The 19,013-nt window shown below is 27.2% G+C and overlaps 1 protein-coding gene across 2 annotated transcripts in view; it reads left to right on the top strand.

Annotated features, from left to right (window-relative positions):
• Positions 1–19,013, top strand: part of LOC123299555 (atypical protein kinase C) — a 143,984-nt gene that overhangs the window by 2,926 nt on the left and 122,045 nt on the right. For both annotated transcript variants that reach the window (XM_044881780.1, XM_044881779.1), the window contains exon 2: positions 2,777–3,167. In XM_044881780.1, the coding sequence (XP_044737715.1) occupies positions 2,777–3,167 (391 nt within the window). The remainder of the gene's footprint in view (positions 1–2,776; positions 3,168–19,013) is intronic.

The following is a 19,013-nucleotide window of genomic DNA, read 5'->3' on the forward strand; positions in this document are numbered from 1 at the left end:
AACCACGAATTTCTAGTTAATTTAATGAATAGATTCATAATATCTGTGTATAAATTATTCTCTTTGATGAAATAAAATCAATAAAGATACATAATTAACTAACTAATTAATAGAATTTATGATATGTTAGTTAATAGGTATCCTACGCATTGCTACCAAAGGCATTGCTCTAGGTAAGCGAATTAGTAGTCATATATAATTATCATACAATTACAATATAAAATATCTGTGTGGACTGTTTAGTTCTGTTATCACAGAGTTAATTAAAATATGTTTGTCATTTAAAAGCTTATTTTAGAGAGGTAAATAATAAAAGCATTGTTCACTAATTAAAAAGTCTCGTTTGTTTTCTATTTAAATTTTCAAAAATATACAGTGACTTTGAGGAAAATACTAATGAACGTCGAACGTTGAATTAACGTCTAAAAATCCTTCAAAAAATTCCTACGTATAGCGTGACTAAGATTATCGTATAATAAATTTTCGATCCGATTACAGGATAGCCAGAAATTCGAAAAAATTAAACTATTTACGAGCAAAATATTTTTCACTGTTTACAATGTTATTCAATTTTGTTAATTTTCTATCAAAATTTAAGAACAAGTATTCCGAGTTTTTATAAAGCTTTTTACCAAATTTCGATCTGACACTTAATTTCCAAGATAATTTACCAAATCAATTAATAAATTTATCCAATGACAGAACGCTTAGAAATAGAATGTTATGTTTATCGTGCTGGTTCGTTGCATTTAATTATCAAATTATCTGTTTTTTTTAATTTTTATGAAACCCTACTCAGTAAATGATATGGTATGTAATAAAACACAGGTTACTGAGTTGGGTTTAATAAAAATTTAAAAAAGTGAGATAGATAATATGATAATTAAATGCATTGGTATAAATTGGATATCCTTATACTTTTCTAAGTGCACTGTCATTGAATGAATTTATCTCGGAAATTAGATCTTAGATCGAGATTTGATAAATAACTTTTTCGTTCTTCTTTATAAGCTTAGTTTAGAAGTTAATACTATATACTCTTCGAGGCATATGTTTTTGTTGCCGAACTATCAGAAACAATTTAAAATTATTGAATATTTTTAACTCTTTTAAATTTTATTTAAAACTATAATTCACATCAGTTTAATCCAATATTGTTTTAAAAATTAATTTTCATCGAATATCAATCAACAAAAATAACAATTTATCATACACCTATTTTTTGTTTCTTCAAATATTATAAATAAACTGAATGTAACCAAAATGACATGAGATAAAATAATTTATTGAGGTATAATTAATTATCGTTATGTTTGAATTATCATTATTTCTTTTTTCTTTTTTTTAATAAAATAAATAAATAATATCGGTTTTGTATTTTTTTTATTTACATATTTTTTTTTTATATTTCACTTGGATTGTTTTTTAATTTAATTATAAATTGTTTTTGCGATGTAAATATTGAGTGTACCTAAAATCAGTTTTCAATAGCAAATTAGGAGTACAGCGAAAAAACAAAGCGTATCCATAGTTGCCATTGCAAACAAAGAGGGTTACTTTTGCCTCGAAGAACATATAGAAAAGTTTTCTTTTTCGAAGCAGCCACCGTTTTGTTGGTTCTGCCATGCTCACTTAAAAACAAAAAAGTTCCAAGTGACAATGAGGACCTGAATTTGTAAGAATATGAAAATATTTTGACGGACATGTGAAGAAGTTAGAAGTTAACATAAAGTTCTTAAATGGTGAAGTCAGGTTAAAAGTCTGAAAAATATAAAGGGAAGGAATTCTTCGAGACAAGACTATCATTATTTTACAATCAAATAGCTTCGTATTAGCCTAGGGCATTGCTAATTTAATACCAGTACATCTTGATACCATTCTGAAACACTATACAAATTTTCATGTACCATACCTTTCCGAGAAAGTTCTTCAAAAAATATTTTTATTCTCAATTTTTAAATCATATTCATACAAGCAGGTATCTTATTCAAAGGAAAGCATTTAAAATTTTCATATTAAATGATATTGGAAGTATTTGACGATGTTTATTTTTCATCATGTACGCAGGAAAATGAAAACTTGTTTTTTGCTTGTTAATAAAATTAAAACTAAAATGTTTTTCTTTACTCGGACGTTTTTATTTCATTAGTGTTTTTCTCATGTCACAAACATACGTTTCTGTTTTTTAAATAAATCCACTAAATTGTTTTTTTTTCTTTATCCTGAACAAACATTCGAGACTTTTTAAAATAAATAATGAATAAAAGGTACAGGGTGATTCATTAAAACAAAAATATTCATAATTTTTTTTTAATTGGACTAGATTTTTTATTAGTTTATAAACATAAGGCAAGGCAGATTAAAGATTAACTTATTCCGACTTGACGAAATCATTCGTGAGAGATTCGGCGTGATTTTTACTACACTCTGTTTATCACCTGCCCTTATTGCTACATACTAATACTCCAAGGATGTACGAACAAATTTGGCAAGCTAGATAAATTATACCCTAAAAAAGACATTTTTTGCATTTTCACAGCTGAACTGGTGCTAAAAACCTCGAAAGTCGAAAAACGGCTTTTTGCATTTATATAAAAAAAAAAAGCAATCAATCAGTTTTTCTTTTTTTTTTTCTTTTTAATAAATGTTTCTGCACCAGCTGGAAAAATGCAAAAATTCGAAAGCAAGTTTGATTCTTGGAATATTTCAAATTTGATTACGCATCCTGTACTTTAAAAAATATATACAAACTCTAATAATATATGACTGATCACAGTCAGATACTGGTTTACCATTTGCACGGCGCCCTTCATTGGAACTATTGGGTAGCGGTGGACCACAAGGATCACTTGCGGCCGTACTATGTGGTGGCCGACCACATTCTAGTGCGGGCGGTGGTGGAGGTGGTGGTTCATTGTCAGCGGGTAGCACACTAACACGTCGTTCATCCAGTCGTCATGGACCACATTCCTCGGCCGCATCATCAACAGCGGAATACGCTGTACCACATAGTACATCCCATTCGTACCATCATTATCATGGTGGTGCGGGAGGTGCTGGTGGTGGTGGTCTGTATGGTGAATGTACACATCATCAACAGCATCGTGCTAGTGTTGGTGATCTATCCGCATCAGATGATGAAGATAGTGAACCTGGATACGCGTCAGGTATTTCTTGGGGTATTTATATTTGATTGATGTACTTTTTTTTGTTAATTGTTGTGTTTAGTTTGTTTGGATGTTTGTTTGTTTGTCTATATATGGTTAGTATTAGGTATGTGCTTTGATGTTACTTTTGGAAAAACTTTCTATTAATTGCTTTTGTTCAAATTACGCCCAAATTGTTTTTTTTTCTCTGAAAGGGATCCGTAGAAATCGAGCATAAAAATCATTATGATAAGGTTACCACAAATGAAGTGGATCGCCATAACTATCAGAAACGTGAATCAACAGTTTAGGTAAAGTTGAACGTAAATTAAATTTGGTTTACTTAATTAAACTGTTATCAAAAGCCAACCATGACAAATCAGTCAATTGTTAGAACTTTGCAACAAAACTTTCAACAACCATGTATCGAATTTATTGAACATTATTTTTACTTTGATTTTTTTCAAGAATTAAGGAGGTATCCAAGGATTGAATAATACTTGGGATATAAAATAAAAATAAAACTTAATAAATACATTTTTTGATTAACAAAGTTTCCAAAAATCACAAGAAATTCCTAGGATATCGGGCTTTTTATTATTATTTTATCGTTCAAAGCTGGCTGAAAAAATAATTAATCATATTGGTTATCCTTTTCAATTGGATATTTCTATATCAAAAAATCTAGAGAGTGTGATAAAAACCAATCAAAATATTTAGACAATATTGTAGTTTATAATATTACCATAAAAATATAAAGTTAGAGTATTGATGATTGAAGAGCGATATTTATATTATCAAATCTATAAACAGCTCACAATATACTATATATTTTTGTAATTGCGTGGTATTGTAAAGCTAAAAATGACTCATTACTTGAGTACAAAGCATGTCTTTGGTTTATATGTATGTACCGTGCAATAAACCAAAACTTGTAACAACATTGTAAGCTTTCAATAACCTTTAATAAAGAATTCTTCATTTTTCATAATGATACCCAAAATATAACTAATAACCCAATAATTATCAAACAAAAGAAGTTCTTCAAACACTTGGACTTCCTAAAATATGACATAATCCAACAAAGAATTCCTCCACGATATATTTGTGCAAAATAAGAATTTACTGACTGCCTAACGGTATATGTTACGGCCAGTACACACGAAAATTTAGCAAGTCTTACTCTCTGGCAACAATTAGGATAGAAACCACCATCGTAAACTTTCGAACCATGTTCCATAAAGCTATGTGTCAAGCTTAACAATTTGTTTTTCTATGTGTTATTTCTACTTCTATCATCACCATTCGAGTAAGTTATTTTTTTTTCGCACAATACAACGATACCAATTGGATTGGTTGCTTGGTTGGTTTCTTTTCTTCAACTTGACTGTTGATTGTATTTTATGGTTACAAGAAAATAATTGGCACTTATTATTAACGTTCAACTTTTTTTTTCTTTTGTGTTAATATTGATAATTAATTGTCTTGATGACGTACACACAAATGAATTCTTCTTATTCTTCTACGATATTTATTAATTAAAAATGTTTTTCTTCCTATGGTTATTTTTTTCTCTTTTTATATCGAAATTTTGTTCAATTTCTATGTTAACTGAAGGAATTTTCTTTTATTGGAAACACACATATTTTGAATTCATTTCTTTTTTACGAAAAACGTGATCTCAATTAGTTGAAAAAATAAGATGGGTTTACATTTAAAATTGTTTTTTTTTTATGTATTGTCGTATCGATTGAGATGAAAGACATTTTTTTTATTCATTGAGGGAAAAGAGAAAATCTGAAGCATATTTCAAGATTTGACCATTGATCTCGGCTGCGTAGATGATCCCATGTGGGTGTTTTTTAGAAGTTCATATCTTTCAGTTAGTCACACTCTTTTGTGTGATAACCAATTTGACAGCAAACACTGGCTCTGTGTTTAGTTTACCTTGGGAGTTCATAATGAATAGACCACGCCCTGAGTAACGCCTACAAATTTTTTATTTTTATGAAGTATTTTTAGGAACGTTTATGAAATGTTTAATGCAACAAAGTTCCTTGACGCGACTTTCCATGAGAAGCATACTGGCATAAACCGTCACGTAACAATGTACATATGCCTTGTGTGTGTGTGTGTCCGTATAATCACCGGCAACCACGATCTGTTCACCTACTTTTTATTATTTTTATTTATTATAGTACGAAATTGGCTAAATTTGTGTACTATAATTATGTCCGCCTGAGAACACTGCCTTTTGACACCAACTAAATCTATTACTGTTCTGTCAAACGAACATCAATTTATAAATGTTAATATTTATTAAATTATTAAAACTAATTAGTTTATAACTTTATTTAGGTGAGCAATCAAAAACAGGTATTCTATGGGTATTTATTTAACGTATACATCTGTTTCAGTACAGCTTCGTAAGGATCTTCGTTCTTAACGGGGATCTCACGACCGAAATCTTTTTTAATTTCATGTAATTGTCTTCTTTGGCTTCCAAGATCGTGAGATATGATCCGTTAGATCATTTTCTTAAGGGATATGAAAAGTCATTTTAAATCCAACCGAAATTATATATAAACATTAATGGCATAAAATTTTCTTTCCAATAAAGATAGTTTTATTGACATTTAAAGTGTTTTTCTTTGTTTAATTTGAATTTAAAAGTTAGAACTGTTAGAATATTCAAACAAACGAACAGATAAACAAATTTATGTTTACGATAAATATGTTGTAATTGTAGTGTAGTGAACAGATGGTGGAAACGCAGTTAAATTATGTAACAAACGTATTCTTTATATGTGCTATGACTTTATATGCTCTTCCACCATATTTGTTAAATTTACTTTTTCGTGTTCAATATTGAGTATTTTAAAACTAAATCGATGTTTTTTTAAGCAACATGCGCGTTGTCAACGATACTGATATTAAAAAAAATGTTTTTCATTTAAATTAATTTTTTTCTCGGCTGATGTTTGACAAAAATATATTAAAAATTTTTTAATAAAATAATATTTTCAACAAGAAAGGAATATTAAAAAAAAATTACAAATGTGTTTAATCAACAAATTTTATCAATCGATGTATCAAACTAAACGAATGGTAAAAACAAAATTCATTTTTGTGACCTATAAACTTGATTGAATTGAACAAGTCATGGATGAAGTATCACAGATTATTATTATATGATGATGAAAATTCCAACCGTATTCGATTCATTTCGTTCTGTTCAGTCGAAATCCATTGTGTATTATATATAATATGTATATGTAGAAAAAAATCCCTTTTTTGTAATATTTATATCGCTAATCATTCAAATAACTTGTGGTCTGTCAATTTTTTAATATCATTTCAATATAAAAATAATAATAATATTCGATAATTCGTCGAAAATTGTTTTTATTTTTAATATTTTGACTTAATCAACATGGCGTGAATAAATCTTTTGTATTTAAAATAATAGGAACAATTATATCGTTTTTAATTTACATATGATCCTTTAACTGTGACTTCGCTTGCGTGAATGTGTACGCTTTTTCAATAGATTTAAAAGTAAAGACAAAATTTGCATTACAGTTTATTGACTACGAGTTCAAGCTTAGAAAATTAAAATGATGGAGAAAAGGGTATAATCGCAGTGCTTCAAATTCAATTGTAACTTGAAACATTATTTTCTGGAAAACCGTTTCCCTTTATCAATTTTTTTTTCTACCAATGAAATTTAATAGGATTCTTTAAAAAATTATAAAGTGTCACGCCAATTAGAGAATGATTTCACGCCAATTAGAGAATGATTTCACGCCAATCAAAAATATGGATAGAACAGTTTTAAGGCTTTTATGTCTGTTATGAGACATCGAAAATTTTCATATTACTACGAACAAGAAAGTACAAAGGAAGGGATTGAAAACTTATTATAAAAATCTTAAATGCAAAACTGCACCAACATACAGCTAAAGTGAAGGGCGTCACGCTAAACCTAATCATGCTCAAAACCAAGAAAAATTCAATACAATAGATTTTCAGTTTATATAAGATTATAATCTTATAATTTTCTGGTTCTGAAATTCGTTTCAATTGAATTATTTTTATGTGATATTTCATGGATATTTGTTTATTTAGATCTAATTGCGTTTAATCGTAAATAATCACGATTCTTCCACACAATGTATTTGAACAAAAGCAATTAATTTATCATATTTTCATGTAATTTCATAAAAGTTTCATATATCTCCTCATACAAATCATATTCTTGCACATTCATTCATCTAATCACAACTAATTAAAAATTTTTTTTTTTTCTTTTATTACAAATTATTTTTTAATTATTTAAATTATTTGAATTGTTTTTAAATAGTTTTTATTTTATTTAAATATTATTTGATCTTTTTGTTTAATTATTTATTTAAATGTGAGTGGGTTGTATTATTTTGTCATTTTAAAAACAAAAATTTTTTTTTTTATTTACTAAAATTATGTTTAATTTTATTTTATTGTTTTTAATTTTATGCGATTATGTTAAACATTTTTATCTATCATGTTTATAGTTTAGTACAGAGCAACCCAAAACTATTGCATTCGAGTGAAAGAGAAGATAAAATATAAGATTGAAATTAGTCAAAGGCAATTTATATTTTAACAACCATAATTGCAGATATATTCCAATCATCTTAGGATTTCACTTTGGAATGTCACGGAATAAGCTGAATTTTTTTACAAATTCTGCTTGTCGAATACCATAGTTTTGGTATACTCTGGTATATACTTTTGGTATAGTTGGCGTTACATGTTTTTATGTTTATTTTTCAAAATTTAATCTTTGAAACCAACATATAATTTACCGTAAAGACTTTCATACTCTTTTTAAGTATAAAAGACGTTTATTCTTCAATATTACATGGCTTAATTTACTCAAAGCTTTTATTTTATTAGAGGTTAAGTATTAAACGCTTTGACACGGCTTTTTCAAACTCATTAGCAAAAATTTCTTTATCAAAAAGAAAATACCCTATGTACAGTTTTTGGAGTGTATGTAAATATTTTCCACAATTGTTTAGGAAAAGCTTTGTTGAAAATAATGTATAATTTTAATTTTGAATATTTCTAGAAGCTTTTAAAAATTATTCATCTTCATATAAAAAGTCATGTAGAAAATAAATATATCTCTATTTAAACAGTTACTCTGATATTAATATCATACTGAGACCGTATATCGTTATTAATATTTGCATATGTTAAAAGCATATATATCTACGTTTTAGATACATATTTTTTACTATAACAAGTGAAAACAAACAATTGACTGAGTTAATTGTTGAAATACCATGTATAGACAGTGTTGATGACGCAATCGTTTGTTTTTCGACGTCACGTAAATAAAAAAAGATATCCACTTTTAAACATTAATACGTATATTAATACATACTATAAATTTTGCACCTATATAACGCCCTGTTTTGTAAACAGTGATGTTTACAAAAAAATGTTTTAAACAAAGGTTGTTTACTTTTTTATAAGGAACATTTTTTACTTTTAAACATTTATTCGATCTCTATATTTACTCATTTATGAACTCGACCTCACTTTTTACGTCCTGAGTACGCCATAAAAATTTCGTCTTGATATCCCTTTTTGTTTTTGAGTTATCGTGTTGACAAACAGACGGGCAGACGGACAGACAATCAGAAATGGACTAATTAGGTGATTCTATGAACACCTATACCAAATTTTTTTTCGTAGCATCAATATTTTTAAGCGTTACAAACTTGCAATTAAACTTAATATACTATGTATATTTCATATATACATGGTATAAAAAGTTGTGATACTAAAAGCTTCCATTTATCACACAAGATATGCTACTTTATATGTTTACTTTTGCTACTTTTAAATGTTAGGTACATGTATGTACCTAACATTTTTAAAATGAAAATGTCCAAACTGATAGTCAAAGATTAAAGTATATCTGTCATAACTGTCTAAGTTCGAAATAATAGTAAATGGTATAAACTTATTTGGACATTGTCCAAAAAATGTTTTTATTTATAATAATTTATCCCACCAGTAAACCGACTTTACAATTTTTTTTCACAATTAGATATATTACTAACTAAAAATTCGTTGGGAAAAACTTGGAAAGTTAAAAATGCTTTCGAAAAAGAAAAAACCACGTTTTTACTTGAACGTCTCGATTTATACCATTTACAATGTGTAGGCAAAGATAAATATCTCAAAATTACACATTTCTACCCAAAGTGGTCAAACTCGCCTTTAATCGAGGGTAGGTAAAGGGCTATGCTTGAGGTTAGGGTAACGGTTGAACTAGAGACTTGACTCTGATACTTATCTAGCCACCATGGCAACTGCTTGATGCTTGATTCCATTTAACAGATAAACACAAATCGAAAATTCGGTCTTCGATGATCTTACTTAATATATTCTATCTACATTTTTTTCGTGAATACCTAAATTTAATGTAAAGGTTATCTAGTAGATGGCTGAAATGGTAATATAAATGAAACTCATGTGTTCCATTCACGTTGATTCTAATTAAGTTAAATTTTTAATAATAGTAAAAAACTAAATTTATGTACCTAATAACATGCTTTAATGAGTATATCGAAGACTAATCCTGTGCTTAGTTATATATAATATGCATACATTTTTTAGTTAATTTTTTTTTTTACTAATTTTAATATATAGAAAGTTAAAAAAACAAATCACATTTTGATTCCTCGAAAATAAAAAGTAACAAAAACATTGAAATTTGTTAAAAATGAAATCATAAAGGAGTACCAGTGTCTAAGAACCACGGATTCTATTGATGTTGTACAAATTGTTACCGGAGATATGGACTCTAAATATAAAGGCTATATAGAGTGTCTCTTACCTGGAAACATCACTATTACATATTGATATGACAATTCATCAATATTTCTACTTCCACGAACAATAATGTTGATAATGGTTCAATACTGACAATATAAATCTTTCAAAAGACACTTAATTGTAAATGAAGTAGACTTTGAGGTTTTAAACTCTAAAGAAGTTAGAAAATACAAAGCAAAAAAAAAATCGTATTTTAATTTCATAATTGAGTATAATTTTTTTTCTCAAAAAAATATTGACATGGTATTAAATCAACTTTCTTGTATACAAATAAATATTATGTTTATAAATTACAAACAGTATGGTCCACAGAAATGTTCCCAACATGCGGTTCCACAATATAAAATTCATTCTATATTTAACTATCATATTAGTCAATTGAACGTGTTGTTGGAATAAACAATAATTGCACAAATATTTTTAAAAAAATGGTATGTGAATAGTCACAAATAAAATCATTTTCGTCATCATTGAAATATTTTTAAACTCGTTTTTTACGGTCTAACATTTTTATGAGACAATTTTAAGTGATGCGGATATTGATATTATATTGAATTTAAAATCAATTTTATAAAATTTAATTTCCTGTTCTTTCACTGATCTGATATAATGTTGTAAATATTTCATTTTATATAATAACTATATCGAATCGAAGTCAGTCTGTACGAAGTAGTAATATACTACACAGTCTTTTTATAACGCTTTGTACTTCTAGACGTGTAATTCTAGAATTTCTTTTATACTTCTTGGCGTATCTAGATTTTTATTTTGCTAATCGAGCAAAACTTTTATCATTTGTGTAATGACCCGAAAATTTTGACAAAAAAAGAACCATCTTAAAAAAATGAAGTTTCTATTTTTTTATTAAATTATATTAATAAATTTGTAAGAATCAAGAAACTAGTTGGTTTGAAATGATCGTCTTAACAACTAATTTAAAAAGTTATTTTTTGTACCACTATTCGAAACCAATGCGAAAATAATGTCAAATAATATAAACTTATGAAAATATTAATTTCATATCCTATATAACAATTTTTTACTCTGTCCTAATAATTATTTAAATTCAACACAAAAATGTCAATAAAGTTTAAAAATTTCATTAAATTTTCAATAGCTAATATTTTTGCTTGTCATTTGAATATCATAAATATGTATGAATACATTTGCAATTTCCCACATATCAACAGTGTTATGACGTGTGAGTTTGTATTATTGACATCAACAGTTATTTATTTTATTCTAATTTAGATCGACAAAGCAAATATAAAAATAAACAAACTTCCCTTTTTTGACTATGATGAGCGGGTTATTATTTTTAGTAGGTTTTATGGAACATCTAACAAATAAATATTATTTTTCGAGTCGAGAAATGTTTTTCCTTTTCAAGAACTTTTCTCAAGGGCAGATCTTTGTCATAGTTTAACACATGCATGCACTTAGATTTTTAAGTGGTGTATATCCGTGGAATACTCATTCTATCGACCTTTACCATAGACGTATTAAACCGTTGAAACATTCTTCTTTGTGATATAAATAATTATTACAAATTGGTGTCGATAATATAAAAATTTTACAATTTTAAAAATAGAAATAGAACGTCATTGGATGTTATTTCTAAATCATCAACATATTTAAATATAATCGTAATCTATATTGATTATATAATAATTTATTCAGCTATAAATACCACAATTATTTATATATTTAAGAAGATATTGTTCAAGTAACTACATAAAATAACTAACATGCGGTAGAATCTGAATTAAATAAGGTAGATAACTTTAACAATAGATATATGATAATTTATTTATAAAATGTTGTACTAGATGCGAGATTTGAATAAATTATTTTATTAATAGACTTAAAGGTACTTCGATATAGTAGGTGTAGACATCTTTGTGAATACGATGGTGACTACGGTATACCAGGCATGGGTAAACGTGGCTTAGAGAAGTCCCAAATTTAGTAGGATTACATACTTTGTTTATCGAAATTGGATAAAATTTGACTATGATAGAGCAAAATTAAATTTTTTGAATTCTGATGACTTCATGAAGTTCAAAAATTTGATTTTTTTGATAACACAGGCAAATTTGATCCGATTTTTCCAGAATTTTTTTTGAAACCCACTAACATTGGGTCATTCTTTTCAGCTGTAATGTCAGTTTTTCGCTACCTATCACTTATGCGCTTAATTTCGGGACCACGACTCCGTATTCTTGAAACCCATTAGAGCTAGGTTAATTTTGATCCCAAATTTGAAAAGTATGACCCAAATTTAGTAGGATTACATACTTTGTTTATCGAAATTGGATAAAATTTGAATATGATAGAGCAAAATTAAATTTTTTGAATTCTGGTGACGTCATAAAGTTCAAAAATTTGATTTTTTTGATCACACAGGCAAATTTGATCCGATTTTTCTAGAATTTTTTTTGATACCCACTAATTTTGGGTCATTCTTATCAGCTGTAATGTCAGTTTTTCGCTATCTATCACTTATGCGCTTCATTCCGGGACCACGACTCCACATTCTTGAAACCCATAAGAGCTAGGTTAATTTTGATCACAAATTTGAAAAGTATGACCCAAATTTAGTAGGATTACATACTTTATTTATTGAAATTGGATAAAATTTGACTATGATAGAGCAAAATTAAATTTTTTGAATTCTGATGACGTCATAAAGTTCAAAAATTTGATTTTTTTGATAACACAGGCAAATTTGATCCGATTTTTCTAGAATTTTTTTTGATACCCACTAATTTTGGGTCATTCTTTTCAGCTGTAATGTCAGTTTTTCGCTATCTATCACTTATGCGCTTAATTCCGGGACCACGACTCCACATTCTTGAAACCCATTAGAGCTAGGTTAATTTTGATCACAAATTTGAAAAGTATGACCCAAATTTAGTAGGATTACATACTTTGTTTATCGAAATTGGATAAAATTTGAATATGATAGAGCAAAATTAAATTTTTTGAATTCTGATGACGTCATAAAGTTCAAAAATTCCATTTTTTTGATAACACAGGCATATTTCATCCGATTTTATTGGAATTTTTTTTGAACCCCACTAATTTTGGGTCATTCTTTTCAGCTGTAATGTCAGTTTTTCGCTACCTATCACTTATGTGCTTAATTCCGGGACCACGACTCCACATTCTTGAAACCCATTAGAGCTAGGTTAATTTTGATCACAAATTTGAAAAGTATGACCCAAATTTAGTAGGATTACATACTTTGTTTATCGAAATTGGATAAAATTTGACTATGATAGAGCAAAATTAAATTTTTTGAATTCTGATGACGTCATAAAGTTCAAAAATTTGATTTTTTTGATAACACAGGCTAATTTGATCCGATTTTAATGGAATTTTTTTTGAAACCCACAAATTTTGGGTCATTCTTTTAAGCTGTAATGTCAGTTTTTCGCTACCTATCACTTATGCGCTTAATTCCGGGACCACGACTCCGTATTCTTGAAACCCATTAGAGCTAGGTTAATTTTGATCCCAAATTTGAAAAGTATGACCCAAATTTAGTAGGATTACATACTTTGTTTATCGAAATTGGATAAAATTTGAATATGATAGAGCAAAATTAAATTTTTTGAATTCTGATGACGTCATAAAGTTCAAAAATTCCATTTTTTTGATAACACAGGCAAGTTTCATCCGATTTCATTGGAATTTTTTTTGAAACCCACTAATTTTGGCACATTATTTTCACCTGTGGTGACAATTTTTCGCTACCTATAACTTTTGTGTTTCATTCCGGGACCAGGAAAAATTCTTATTAGAGCTAGATTAGTTTTGATCACAACTATGAACTTTTGTGCTTCTGAGAATTTGATACTTTATCATTTGTATAAATTTAAAAAGTTTATCAATTAAATGTACTCTTTAAGGTAAAATGACACGATTATGGCGACTCCCCAATTTTTCCTAAACTCTTATGTTAAATATTATCAGTAAACGAATTTACCATTGATACTTGGTAATATGTCATGATTATAAATTCGTCTAAATCATGATTATAAATTCGTCTCCGTAGAATTTAAAAAAATATTAAAAATATTACACACTTAAATAATATCATTTTTGTTTAATATATTCAACAACTAAATGAAATAAAAAAAACATATTTATGAAAAAAATAAAATAATTTGCATTCGTATAAATGCAAATGAATATAAAATTTTATTCAAGAATTATAAGATTTTCATTAAGTATTTCTTGTATATTTTTCCAGAGGCCATTTCTCTATTTTCTTTGTAATTTTTATCATAATAATAATAATAATAATAATAAAACGTCTATTTATTTAAATACGTTTTCTGAAAAGATAAAATAAAATATTATTATTTATAAGGGAAAGAATAAGAAAAGTAAGTAAGAGTGGCGTTGCGTTGGCGGAACGAGTTAGATATTATAATTTTATAAAATCTTAAAAAACGATATCTTTCGTACAACAAATATATAATATTATAATAATAACAATTTGCATATAGCTGCCAGTTTCATATTGAGCTAAAGATATGATGTTATTCACAAAAATTTTATATTTCTTACCGAATACGTTAATATAACCTAATAGAACTGTGATCGGTTTAGAAATTGGACCATTATTAAGCAGAAAATCGATCAAGACAAACAAAGGAGTTCGGTCAATTTAAGGCCGTTTTACTCAGAAGCTTTGCTAACCTAATCATTACACATCTTTATCCTATTTTCCAAATTTTTGGCTTGTTTTTTTAATAATGCTTATAACATCATTCCTTTGTATCAAAAACTGGGTAGCCTGAACTTATCACGTTGTACACCGTGATATTGTGGCTGTGGGGTTATCCTCGCTAGTCTCCCAATCTGCGTCTCCTAAGGCACTTTAATAGTCTCATGTTCACTAATCAAATTTGAGCCTTATTCAAATGAAAGTCCCTATATATATATATATATAATCAATATAAAAGTAAGGATGTTTGTATGTTTGTTTATTTGTTTGTTTGATACGCTTTCACGCAAAAACTACTGAATTGATTTGAATAAAATTTGAAAATAATATTGCTCATACATAATAATAACACATGAGCTATAATTTATACAGGGTGAAGGAGGTATAATCAATGGACATCTGGTCAACCAAGGTTATCAGACATACTTCTTACATTTTATACATTTATCTGTGTAAAAAATCGAAGAAGTGTGTATTTTTGATTATTACTTATTCATTGAAAAGAATAGTGGGCGAAGCCGAGGATAAAAGGTAGTTTTTTAAGTTTTTTCTCCCTACCGTTCTCAATTATATCGATCATGGCTTCAATTTCCACGAATAAATTACGATCTGGGCAAAGTAATTTGCGATAAATTGTTTAGCAGAAAGTCTACAAGGAACATTGTCTAGAGAAAATCGAGTTGTTTCTTTTTGATCGCCTATCAGTGTAAATAATTTTATTAAAATTTATTCATAATCACAATTTGAAAGATCTTCCTTTATTATCCATCATATCATTTGTGATGAGTTTTCAGTATATAAAATGAAAATGGAAATAGAATAGTTTAATCGTGATTATTATTATTACCCAGAAGTCGAAATGCCAACTAAATTATTAAAATTAATTCCTAGATCTATTTTATATTCCCTTGATTTTTGAAATTTATGAATTTTTATAATTGATGCTATTCCTTTCTATAATATACTTCTACCTTTTCTGATATACTCAATGAATTATGACTATTTTACAATTTGAAAAATTGAAAACTGTGCATATCTTTTAGCTGCGTAAAACAATCCCTTCAAGCATATGAAACCAAGCTATGAAGCAGTGGTTTTTACTTTTAAGCCGAGGGTTTTAACATAGTCATAACGAAGCTACATAATGTAGTTTTGGTCTGTCAGAACGATAAATAACGAAGTCCTATGGACTATTATAATTTTTATAAAATGTATGAAGAGAGATAGATTATTTCATTAATATTGATCGTTTAATATAAAAAAATACATTAACACACAATATAAATATTTTATTTAGAACAATATTTTTGCATGTCGCTTTTAATTAATTAAATGTTATTTAATAATTGAAATATTTTTATTACTCACAAGTGTTTTTTTAATATTTTATTTTTATTTTTTTTCAGGTAAGCATCAAATACTTTCATTTATCTGATCGACAATGAAAATTTTATTGTAAGTGGATTGAAAATTTTTTTTTTATTATTAATTTATTTCCATTTTTTAATTATGGATAATTTTTAAATACGTTTTTAATTAAAATTAGATAAAAGTATGTATCGGGAAATTCCATTCGAAGAGCTAAAGTGATTTTGTTTGTATCCTGATATTAAAACATTTTTTTTATGAAATAGAAAAACTATACTTTCTAAGCAGCCAAATACTTGAATTTAGGTATTGAGTTGATTCAACCTTATTTTAACTTTGATGATAAATTTTGTTATAACTTCATGAATGCAGACGAAAAATGTGAGTAAAATTTTTCAATATCTGATTTGGTTTTCGAAATTTCGAAAGGTAAATAACTAAACAAAATTTTCAATTTTCGATATTTTGAAAATTACTTCAGATATCAAAAAATTTTATTCTTTCTTTTCGTTTTATATTGTCAAGTTATAACATAATTCATCATCAAAATTGAAAAATATCTTTTTTAAATTTGTGTCAACACTACCGTGCCCATACACTCTTAATTAGTCGGGACCAATGGGATTTTTTTGTTTTCAATAATTGATTAAGATTTTAACTTAAATTTAAGTGGGGTTTTTTTTTTTTATTTCCACCGACTAGTGTTGGTTTTTATACATGAGACGAATATTATATATGAATACATTTGAAGTCATTTATTTATTTAAAAAATCGTGCTACTCAACTTAGAGTTTATTTAGACATACTCAAAATTTTATATAAAACAAAAATTGATCTGGCGCTCGTAAAGTCTTAAAGTATATTTGTGTAAGAAATTGAAAAACTTCTCTAAACAGTATTTCATTACTTTAAAATTTCATAGAATAAATATTACGAAAACTAAATCGAAATTCTTACAAAATTGATCATGATAAGAGAGATAGAACAAAATTTTCTTCTAAACAAATATTATAAGAAAATAATTGAAAATAGTATAGAAAAACTAAAGAAAATATCATCAGTTTCATTACATACGATATACGATCTTTGGTGTACGTACAAATAGAAAAGTATTCTTCTTTTTCTTCGATATATATTTTCAATATTTGTATGTATATAGTGAGTGACTCGAGGGACGTTTACATTCGGTAAACGTGTATAGTATGTGTATGTTACTACTCAATAGTAATAACATATTTGTGAGTAAAATAACAGATGATTGAACTATAAAAATTCGATGTTTATGTTGGTAGGTTGGTAACTCGTTGCTATATTCAGTATTTTTAAATCATAGATATTAATATATTGTATAGAATATTTAAAATTGCATTTGTAGTTTAAGATATTTCGATACCGTTAAAATTTAAAATTTTATTTATCAGTTAATCATCCTTTTATATAACTTTTGTGAAAAATTCATATCAATTTTCTGTACGGTTTATGAGAAATTAACAATTAAAGTCAGTGTTTTTAGAAAAAGAGATTTCTTATAAACCGCACAAAGAATCGATATAAAATTTCCCGAAAAACATATACAAAGATTATCAATTGATAAATACAATTTTAATTTTTTTGTCTCATTTTTATTTTCACACTTTATCAAACAGAATTCACTTGTTTTACCATTCTAAGTGTTATTACATTATATGTGAATCGGATGTAATGTTATAGGGAAAATACATAGAATGGTTTTAAGTTTTGAGTTTATTTTTGACTGAGATCGGATTTTCATTTTTATGCACAGTTTTTAGTAAGTTTTTAATTTTGGTATGGTTATGAGATGCTTAATTTGCGCGGTTCTGCTTCGAACTTCTGTTTTGGATAGATTCTGTTGGAAAGATTGTAAAACGATGGATATAAAAGAATGAATTTAGTCGATTTCATATTTTTTAATGCAAATTATTATTTTTAAACGGAAAAGGAAAAGTGTAAAAATCCATCCTTGAATTCAATAGCTTTTGAAATCAACTTAATTTATTGAACATTTAATAACTAATAAAACTTCTATGCTAGTCTATAAAATTCTCTAAAATATTATCAGTATATTTCTTTTGAGAAACCGGAATATATATCACACTTTCAAACGTCCAACTTAAAAATATACCAATATATTGACATATCTCGTAGATAGAAGAATTTTTATCTTTAATATATGTTTGTAAAAGGTAAATGTTGTAAGCTTCCTGTTCTAGGAAGAAATTTGTGATCGACATAACATATACTTTTTTTTTTCTAAAGTATATAAAGTAGATAAAATTATTTGCTATTTTACCATGTTTCCATGTTTTTATTTACTCGCTTTCTTGTATGTCTGGCCGGGTGGAATTTTGTAATTGATTTTAAACTATCTTCTCGATGAGGCAGAGACTTTTGGTACATTGGTACTAGTACATCCTTAAACGTTGCAACATTAGACCTTGTGTGTGTTTTATTGTAAAAATTATTGTATACCATATTATAGAATCTTATCTTAATACGAAAAAAAAAAGTATAGAATCCACGTGTCGAACTTATAATCAAATAAATAAGTTATGTGTGAGATATAAATAAAATACAAGCTGAAGCTAGGTATTGCCGAAATGATCCATTTTACGACTGTATCGAAAAAATCGAGCTTAAGTCCATTGGTAAATAAAATCAACGTTGCTTTCCAGTATACAAACATCGTTCGTACGCTTTTATTGTTCTAAAAAATAGACAATAATAATTTCTAAGAGTCACTCATAAATGACAAATTACAAAAGCTTGAGGCGCTCAGTTTAAAATATCAAAGACGCTTCGGTTCTTATCCCGCTTTGTTTGGAGCACCATTTTATATAAATTTTGAT

Source organism: Chrysoperla carnea, chromosome 5 (assembly GCF_905475395.1).
Source record: "Chrysoperla carnea chromosome 5, inChrCarn1.1, whole genome shotgun sequence".
NCBI classification, from domain to species: domain Eukaryota; kingdom Metazoa; phylum Arthropoda; class Insecta; order Neuroptera; family Chrysopidae; genus Chrysoperla; species Chrysoperla carnea.